Here is a 10,788-nt window from a genome sequence, read left to right on the forward strand (position 1 = left end):
TTCAGTGAGGAAGCACTATAAATCGGCAAAAGTTCCGGTCTATCACAAGGAGACTTAACACGAACATACCGCAGCCTTCCAAATCACACATACGCACTCACCGCACGCACGGGGGGGGGGGGGGGGGGGGGGGGGGGGGCGTCCAACAAAATAAACCAAACCAAACCAAATGGTCCATTAGTCGTGGACACTTTCCTAAAGGGTTTTTCCCCAGGGTTAGTCCATCGCTCTCCGTTAAGTACCCCGAGTTGAAACGACATAAAATAAATCATCGAATCATGAAGGTAATCTTTATTTTGAACCTACTGTAGTCACTACAGGGAAAATAATTGTTAGCCATAATTTTGTCAATAAAAGTATGATTTTGGTGTAAACGATGGAAAAACGTATAAACCAACTATTTCAGCAATCAAAGGAATGTTTGCAAATAATTTAATCAATAAAAAGAGCTGCGTATTTGTCCACAATTTAATCGGTTAAACAAAATAAACCAAACCAAACCAAATGGTCCATTAGTCGTGGACACTTTCCTAAAGGGTTTTTCCCCAGGGTTAGTCCATCGCTCTCCGTTAAGTACCCCGAGTTGAAACGACATAAAATAAATCATCGAATCATGAAGGTAATCTTTATTTTGAACCTACTGTAGTCACTACAGGGAAAATAATTGTTAGCCATAATTTTGTCAATAAAAGTATGATTTTGGTGTAAACGATGGAAAAACGTATAAACCAACTATTTCAGCAATCAAAGGAATGTTTGCAAATAATTTAATCAATAAAAAGAGCTGCGTATTTGTCCACAATTTAATCGGTTAAAGGATGATGTACGTGTAAGCACGCACACAGGGAAACCCGTCCTTAAATTAACATAACTTTTCATAGGAAGTTACCAATACTAAACCCGACCTTAAAATAATATGCATGGTATCTATCGGTGATAAGACAAATAAACATCATTTCCGTATCGATTTATTTGCCGATTGTGAATTACTAAAAAGACGTAAAGATGGATCTATGATAATATATTTCGCTTCATGCAACTGCTCCGAGAAATTAGGAAAAAAATGCCTCGCGATCAGGTAGGATATTGAATAAAATATAAACCGAACGGGTAACAAGGTACATTGACTATACTATACAAATACAATAAAATGACACGTTTAATTAAATGCGTTCAATCGATATATATCATGTTCGGTCATCTAAGTACAGACATTTTACTTTGTATACCAGGATCTGATCCCTCATACGCACGTACCACACGCATGCATATCGCAATTACGGGAGGCCGTCCTTAAATGACCTCGGCTGTTAATAGGACGTTAAACGAATAAAACTCAACCCAAACATATATAAAGGCCCATGAGTAGTCAAAAAGGTACTACTTTCAATATATGCGCAAATCAGCCACGTTCTTTTAACAATACACCAGTGACAGAATAAACAAATTATCGGAAAATGTTTCTAATCAATAACGAGTATAACATATAAGGGTATACCCAGACACAACTTCTGAATACTGAAAACCTCAAATATATTTCCTTAATCTCAATTGAAAACCTTTAAACTTAAAATGTCAGCTTTAATCAACATGCTGGTTTTCCGGATGTCAGACAATTTGATTTCTATTGCAAATAACCTTAAACATTCAACACTCTGAGTGCATCGGAGTTTCGGCTATTGCCCGATAGTTTTAATTAAGTGAACTTATCATGTCGGTGTATAATAATCGGACATTTTGAGTGAAAACAAAACAGTTAATTCAAAATTAAAGTTTTAATACTTTACTATTAGATGAACTCGAAAATGTACGAAAATCAGCTTCAAAAGTCAGCTTCAAAAGCAAACCATCCAGGAATATAAGTTAAAATGTTTAACACTACAAAAGGTCATAAGGGCCAAAACATGTTATTGAAAATAGGAGCAAAATGGGCAAGAGACAAAATGACATAAAAACAACTAAACATGTAAAAATGAAGATATATATTTGAACACTCACGATCAATTTAAAATCAAAAAGTGGCTTATGTTACTCAAATTATTTTAGTTTATTATAATTGTCATCCCGTTTCACAAACTGTTTCAGCCGAGTGGTGGCATCTTTTCAGACTCGATGACTAAAGTTAGGACCGCATTAGAGGCAAAATACTTTGATATCTACTTCTGTTCATTCTTTTTACGCGTGTTATATATATTTTATAAATCGTATGCCTTTGATATAGAATTATTGATATAGAACATGTGTAATTCGCTTAAAGGGGGTGTTTGTATATATTGAAAGAAGACATCAATGAGCGATCTTATTGCTCATCATTGAATGATTTTTATTTGTTCAATGTATGATTTTTTCTCTACTTTAATGATCTTATAAATAAGAAGCCCCCATATGAGATTTAGGTAACACCTTAGAAAATAATTTTCTGTTAATTAGAAATCTGAATACAAAACTAACTACCAGCCATTTTGATTTCTGGATCATATTCAAAGTAATGCTATAACACTGATAGTCAACAAGAGCTTAAACATGTGACAAAAAAGCAAACGTTGCATTATACACTGACGCTAGTAAGACTAGTAAGACATTAAGACAATGCGTTTTGTTGTTGTAGAGTTTGTTACATCAACAGCGACGGGAACAAAGGCTGATCCTACTACGGCTCCTCCTTCACACTTCACACCGACTGTATCCTCTAAATCGCTAACTACAAATGCAACCGATACAGAAGTGGCTGCTGTGTCTGCAGCGCCCAACACTCGAGAATTTGATGTTGCATCTACTGTTAAAACCTCCATATCAACATCACAAACAGTTTATATAGAGTATGCGTCTTCATCAACGGTAGCTTTTTCACCTGGAGTTTCGAATGCAACGCCAATTATAGATGAAACACATTTGTCGTCTATAGTTTCGTCTTTGAAAACAATGCCAGATCGTACTACGGCTCCCACAGATTTCAAATCGGTTGTGTCCACGACGTCTATCGTCTCCTCAACAGAAACAACGCATGGTCATTCGGCTCCTACAGAATTCACATCCATGTCTACGCTGTCTATCGTTCCCTCTACTGAATTAACGCCAGATCCTACTACAGATTACAAACCTGTCGTGTCCTCGCCGTCTATCTTCTCCTCGACAGAAACAACGCACGATCCTTCTACGGCTCCTACAGAATTCACATCTGTTGTGTCCCTGCCGTCTATTGTTCAATCTACGGAAACAACGGCCGATCCTACGACGGCTCCTTCATTTCATTTCACATCTGCTGTGGCCTCGCAGGCTACGACATCAAATACAGATAGGGCGACACCATTAGAACAGTCAACGATAATAAAAACAGAAAAATCTGCGAGTACATCAACAACCGCTCCCGATTTAAACACGTGCGATAAATGCTGCATCAAGGTAAACAGTACACTGACCGAACATGAAATCGAAATGAAACAGAATTTGTTGAAGGTTCAGTTGGCTGTAAACAAAACCAACCTGTCGTCTCATAGGCGTAAACTAATCAGTGTGTATGACTCGCGGCCTAGCAGTTTAGCCATGGGAATAGTGGCTTGTGCCATTCTGGTCAGTGTTGGAGTGTTTATCATTATCATGGACGCCATCACGATGTACAGGCTCATGTACAAACGATTCATGAACAGAGTGTGAATGCTGTTACAATAAACATTGGTTGTGGTCCAAAATATGCTGTTACAATAAACATTGGTTGTGGTCCAAAATGGCCCATTGGGGAAATTGAAAATGCTTTAACATCCTTCTCAAATAGAAATTAAAGGATTTGATCCATATTTGGCCTAAGGTATCCTTGGGTCTTTGAAAGGGAAACAGTTTTTAGTATAAATGGTAGGCGTGTCCTGGGCGGCGGGGCTCATTAGGGGAAATATAGCAAATTCTTTAAAAGCCTTCGTCTTTAAAATGTTTAATGCTATGGGTTGATTTAAACAAGTCAACTGACCAGAAGCAAAGTTCAGGGTCAAAATCAAATTTTGAAAATTTTTACTGGTGAACATTTTGTTATGAAATTCTAAAGCAACTTTGATCGGAATCGTAGAGTTAAGTGACCGAAGGTTATGGTCACTAAAGAAAATGTCAAAGATTAAGGACTTAATGCACTAAATGCTGGCTTATGCTTCTTTGTTGGACAGATTATTTTGGAGATAAATTGATTTTGTGGAATCTTGCAATTAAAATGGTTCGGAAAACAATGTTTAAAATATTATTTGCTTGATAGTTCATCTACCGGTTTCTGGTCTGTTAAGTAGAACGGAATGTAATAAGCCCGAAAATAAGGCTGAAAGTAATTATGAACATTGATCGATTGTCGCATTCACACTGGAAAAATACATACAGCGCATGAATGTCCCATCAAAATAACAGACCCGACAGGCTTGTATCGATCACCTGATTCTACGGCATTTTTTAAGTTAATCATGTCATTTCTAGGTTTATTCATGTCAATACATTTTCTAGTCCCATCATTCTACCATACTATGGGCCTAACATATTAGGTATCAGAGATATTGAGTTGATTTCAGCCTATTTCACCTCTGTGACGACATTGAATAAAGGTCAGGATCATTCAATTACAGGAACTTGGACTACCTGAAATTTTCCCCGTTGCAGCAACACAGAGCAGGCTTAAAATGTCATCGAGACTGACTTGAAGGCATGACTCAATCAAAATCGACTAAAAAGAGCCAATGAAGTCCAAAACTATTTCAAGGTAATTAATCTCTTGTTGGTGGGACAGTTGCATTATAGTAAATACAAATACAAGCATTAGCAGTTTAAAATTTTACTAGAATAGTATAGGTTTCTCTCGTGTGTCGCCTTAACAGGTTTTCAGGTTTGTGGTTAGCTTGGCTCATTAGTGTTTTTTTTTATTATAGGTGTACACGCATTACCGCCCTATTTTTTTTGATAAGTAGTCAATATTCCATTCCAAATCAGTTTTATACATGTCATTCGACGGGTTTGTTACGAGTCAGTCCAGAACCCTTATATCTTCAACGTCTTCACGCGTAAAAAAGAATCTTTTATTTATCAATATCATATTTCTTCGCATTTCAGCTGATGTATTAAACAACTTTATCATATTACGTTGTTTTGTTTTTAATAGCTAAATCTGGTAAACGTGCCGATTTTGATACGACGACCGTAAGCACGCTCTCGACACGGGTTATTGAAGTTTGCATCACATCTGTTACTTGTGCGCCGTTCTAGATATTCACCTGACCTGACGGTAGAAAGCGGGAAATTTGAATTTTGGAAGATTTTTTTCATATTTTTTTATTTTTGCGATTCATTAATAGAACGTAAATATAAGCGATAAACTTCACATTCGTGATACTTTCGAGTCCCAGATATGAAAACCTTTTCAGTTCCGTGGATTCGAAAACAATATTTAGCTACTTGAAAGAAATCGATATATTCTATAGACTTTGATGTCTTTTACGTTACTCTCTTTGACGTTCTATTTATATCACAAAGTTCACATAATCTATTCGTACATATATATATTTTACCATTTTTAACTTTTAATCATAATGATCTAAATTAAAAAAAAACGATAGTATATTGATTGGTCCTAAATGACCCTAGTTGTTGATGGGCCGTAAAAAGTAAACAAACAATCACCAACAGAACCAAGATTAGAATTAAAGTTCAACATTAATTTGGAGCAAATGAAAGTTGACAGACATACTCGGCATGTAAACCAGTACAGTTTCAATTATTTCAAAGTTTCGAAACGGTAACTTGTTCCAAATCCGTAACTAGCTCCGTATCTGCAACGCTAATAGTAGATTATATATATTTAACTCGAATATCGGTCTTTAAAGCAGTTAATGATTTTAAGTTACAAATTGTTTCAAATCTGGATTAAAGATTCAATGTTATTTTGACACAAATGAGCAAAAATGAAACCATATTTGAAAGATATCGCCTGCTCGAGAATGGTAGAGAGGCTGCGAAACTCAACCTTTTATACTCCATCGAATGCACCCTCGTGCATACTGTATATTTAAAACTCCCGGTTTACATACGCTATAGAAAAACATGATGGCGGCGTGATTCATCGGAAGAATATAGACTATAGAATATAGACTATAGTATGTATATCGGGAGTTAGCTGCTATCAAGGTATAATTGAATATGAAAATGAGGTAGTCTTACATCTAAAGATAATTAACTTTCACGCTAGAAAGTATTATAAATGTAAGTACAGTACAACTACATGGATGAAAGTGTTCAGTATAAAATACTGAATTCAGTATTTTGGAAATGTTTTCCCCAACTTTGACAAAAAGATTTATTTCAGTATTTTCGGAACTGTGTGCTTCAGCGAGGTAGCATAATAAATCGGCAAACGTTCCGGACTATCTCAAGGAGACGAACATACCGCGGCTTGCCAAATAAACACATACGCACTCACTACACGCATGCATGTCGCAAGCCCGGGAGGCTGTCCTTAAATGAGCTCAGCTGTTGACAGGACGTGAAATAAATATAATCAAACCAAACTGTCATCCATACGAATATGAATATTTCAATCCAACCTTCGCATCTCGCATGGATGGACATTTTTACAGCAATATTTAAAATAAACAAATTATCAAATTATTTTGGAAATTCCTCTGTGCAATATTGTTTAGTTAAGTTAGTCTCCTTTCTTTGATATCAAATATTGTCTGGTGTATACTAAACCAAGCCAAAATACCAACATAATAAAGAAACGGTAATTCCAACCCAAAATCGATTACCGATTAAACGAGGGCGAAATATAGCTTATATTAGCTTATATAATTTGTTATTCTGAATATTGATTTCATTTGCTATAATAGGGTTTTCAAATCGGCGTGTGCACAAAGCGTTGTAACACTCCATGCATGCTTTCTGTTGTTATTTATTATTTATTGTGTCTACCTATCATATAAAACAGCGATGGCGTCAGGGAACTTAATAATTCAGCTTAATAGATAGCACCCTGGTTTGTTTGTTTTTGTTTAACGTCCTATTAACAGCCAGGGTCATTTAAGGACGTGCCAGGTTTTGGAGGTGGAGGAAAGTCGGAGTACCCAGAGAAAAACCACCGGCCTACGGTCAGTACCTGGCAACTGCCCCACGTAGGTTTCGAACTCGCAACCCAGAGGTGGAGGGCTAGTGATAAAGTGTCGGTACACCTTAACCACTCGGCCACCGCGGCCCCCTGGTTAAAGCAGCCAGAGGCCCATATGGTCTGTATCCCCGAAATGGAAAATAAGTAGTTATATTACATAATAGCTTACATGTTTCGGGACTGCAAGAGGAGTGGCCGCTAAAGGGGAACTTTGCTGTAATTTTTGGGCATCCCAAACCTGCATTTGTCGTCACCATGGCTGCCGCTACCTTATGATCGTTCTTAGAACCATCAGTGTAGAATGATAGGAAGCCACTGTATTTTGACTGTAGGTATAAGAATGACGAACGAAAGACATGAGGGGCAGTATCAGATTTAATTGTGTCATGAAGGGAGAGTTTTAAATCTTTGTCATGAAGGAGTTTTAAAGTCCATGGATGGATTTTGATTGTTCCGCAGGATGCGATTGAGTCGACATTAATTTGGGCAGGTTTTAAAAGAGAGGACATCCGTTTTCCAAACGATGGAATATATTTTGGTTTATTATGGAACAAATCCTTATAATTTGGATCGAATACAAGGGAATAGGCAGGGTTTGATGGATTCGATTTTAAATGAAGTGCGTATTGCAGTGAACGTTTATTGCGACGATTATACAGTGATGGTTTGTTTGCCTCTACATAGAGACTCGCAGATGGTGTGGTTTTGAAGGCGCCAAGAGCGAGTCTCGGACCCTGATGATGTACAAAAAGCAGACGAATGCAAGAGTCCGCCATTTCTTTACAACTAGTCTACGGCTTCTAATGGCGGTTTCCGGAAGTAGAGTGCAGGCGAGAAGTCTACTCGGAAACTTTTGTTTACATGTTCCCGTAACCTCTCGGATGTCATTGTAACCACGTGCTTACATTTTGTAAACAATATGGACGACTCGCAACTGTTAGCCTTAAAAATCGCCAGAACTGGACATAACTGTCTCATCACAGGTATGCCAGGGACAGGAAAAACATTTTTATGCCCCTCCACATATATCAAGAATAACTGCGACAAGTATATGAAATTGAAATGGCCACCCACCAGGGTGACATTTAAATTTATAACTGAGAAAGCCACCTAGTGGCTTCTAACATGAAATATTTTTTTGATGATTGCAAAGTAGTTGCACCCATACAATAATGGCAACTTCAATCAATATCAAAATGTAGATAAAAACATACAAGAACCTATGCTAGCCTTAGTGGGGTTGACATAAAAACCGCCGCCATGCTAGCCTTAGTAGGGTTGAAAACCGCCACAAAACATGACATAAAGATCCAGTCCTGGGCTAAAATCCAGAGATAAAAAGACAATATAAAAAACTCTGGAAAACCGTGGACTGAACTGAAAGTAGGGTGTACATTTGAAAAATTTGAATTAACTTGTACATAAACATTAAACATACATGTCGCACGCACGGGAGTCCGTCGTTAATAGGACGTTAAACAAAATAAACCAAACCAAACCAAACCGGTATAGATCACACAAAATACATGTCCATGTCGTTGTAGCACTTTTCATGCCGGTTTTTTAAAAACTGGCTGCCTAAAGGTTGATACAAAATAATCGGGGGTATTTCAAACGGAACGAAATGATACGGATTTTGTTGTGGAACACATAGCTCAGAACTCACGTAAATCATTCGTAAGTGCACGTGATGTTGATTGTGACAACACTCTGAAGACTGCCATCAGCACACTTGTGGAGTTTATGTGTAAATATGAAGAGTTAATAAAGGGAATGTCGAATATATATATCAAATAAATGAAATACGAATATGCTGGGAAACTTTTCAACACTTAGTTTTTTTTCAAATCACGGCATAATCCAGCAATCAATTTTTCAAACCAAAAGTGTTTCATCTGTGATTTAGCTATAATCCGTCATAAAAGTGTTGAAAGGAGAACTTATATACTTCTTTAACGTATAGGGAAGGTCCACATCTTTTCTTGTGTTTTCTCATTATACTTTCTGCCCATTCTACCGTTGACGAGGCACCACTGTCCATGTTTAATCCCCTCAAATGAGAATTTAACTTTTGCACATCCTCAACATGTTGTTTTTGCATCTTATTTGTTGTTTCTGAGTCATATACACGATGACTACAATATTTCTCACTGTAGTCGCGTAAACATGCCGGAGGAATAGTAATAAAACCCACAACAGCTGCTGGACATTTAGCGATGATTTTCTTCTTCAGAAGTTTCAAGTCTTCAAAAACAGCGGATACTTTTCTTTCGCACAATAAATTTTCCCCAACGATTCTTTTTCAAATGCAGCAAGTCGTTTATTCCCACTCGGATCTTAAATACTATATCAATTGGCTTGCGTCTATCCAAGTAGTTGATGATATCCCTTTTAGAGTCTTCTACCCTGGCTCCTCTTTCTATTAAATAGCCAATTCTTATATCCGTAAGCTGATCATACTTGTCAAAGTTATTTGACCGAGAATCCGATACGAGAACCAACTTGGTCGCCATGGCTACTGCGGAGAAAAGTGCACGGTGTTAATGTGTCAACTGACCAGTGGTATGTACACGCGTGCTTACATGTGTATATCACGTGGCACCGTGTTCCCGCTGAATGTACAGGTAAAGGTCATGTTTATATCTCACACGTGCAGACTTACTTACATTCGATTAACACAAACTTGTACTTACAATTCGTGTAGGAACATTTATACTGACTTTCATCAAAATGAATATCGACGAGCTCAAACATGAATTTGATACTGTGAAAAGACAATACTCCATAAACTTTGATGCAAAGCCAGAACAGTTGGAGGCCGCAAAATGTATCATGGAAAATCAAAATGTAATAGGATTGCTTCCTACTGGTTATGGTAAAACATTTTGTGCAATTCTATCAAATGTAGAAAATCCTGTAAGTTTGGTCATTTCGCCTTTACGAGCACTTATGGAAGATCAAATACAGAGTCTCCACAAATGGAGCGAAAATTGAACCAGATATGGACCCAGAAATAATTTCGGGAATAAAAGATGGTGCATACAATTTTGTTTTTTCTTCACCAGAAACGGCACTTAAACCATCATGGAAAGACGTTTTTATGTCTAAGATATGGAAGAAAAACATTATCGCCCTCGTTGTCGATGACGTGCATTGTATATCCGAATGGGCAGAAGATTTCAGGAAAGAATTTAGACACTTTCATGAGCTCCGCTCGGCAATACGCGCTCCTGTTTTAGCGCTGACGGCTACATCAACTGAGGCGGTTAAGAAGGATATAAAGAAATATCTTCAAATTGAAGATGCGATAGTTATATACACATCCCCAGACCGTCCTAACATCTTCCTTGATTTCAAGAAAGCCGAGTCAACTGAGTTGGAGGGGAAGCTCTGCTGGTTATTATCTCATTTACGCGAGAAAAACTCTGCTGCCTAAAAGGTAATTGCATATTGCCGCAGCCTAGATAGAGTTGTGTTTATTTTACTCCGGCGCAATTTGGGGCTCGATGCTTTTGCTTATGATAAAAGATTCCAGCCATGCTATAATGGAGATGTTTCACAGAAGCATACATGATGAATCTAAAACAAGAATCCTGCGAAATTTAAGGACCCAAACTCCAACTTGAGGTGTTTGATTGCAACAGTTGCTCTGGGTATGGGGATCC

At 37.5% G+C, this 10,788-nt stretch overlaps 1 protein-coding gene across 1 annotated transcript; it reads left to right on the top strand.

Annotated features, from left to right (window-relative positions):
• The first annotated feature begins 9,853 nt into the window (after window positions 1–9,853).
• LOC117315285 (probable ATP-dependent DNA helicase RecS) lies at window positions 9,854–10,559 on the top strand. Its single transcript, XM_033869434.1, has 2 exons — window positions 9,854–9,998; window positions 10,189–10,559. The coding sequence occupies exons 1-2, from the start codon at window positions 9,854–9,856 to the stop codon at window positions 10,557–10,559; spliced, it is 516 nt and encodes a 171-aa protein (XP_033725325.1).
• The last annotated feature ends 229 nt before the right edge of the window (window positions 10,560–10,788 follow it).

The sequence above is a fragment of the Pecten maximus genome, chromosome 17 (genome assembly GCF_902652985.1).
Source record: "Pecten maximus chromosome 17, xPecMax1.1, whole genome shotgun sequence".
In the NCBI taxonomy this organism is placed as follows: Eukaryota; Metazoa; Mollusca; class Bivalvia; order Pectinida; family Pectinidae; genus Pecten; species Pecten maximus.

Excerpts from the sequence above, each read along its gene's own strand:
- LOC117315285 (XM_033869434.1), top strand. The coding sequence starts at position 9,854 with ATGAATATCGACGAGCTCAAACATGAATTTGATACTGTGAAAAGACAA. Across the intron at positions 9,999-10,188 it reads ATTGCTTCCTACTGGTTATG|AAACGGCACTTAAACCATCA; the intron begins GTAAAACATTTT and ends TTTCTTCACCAG.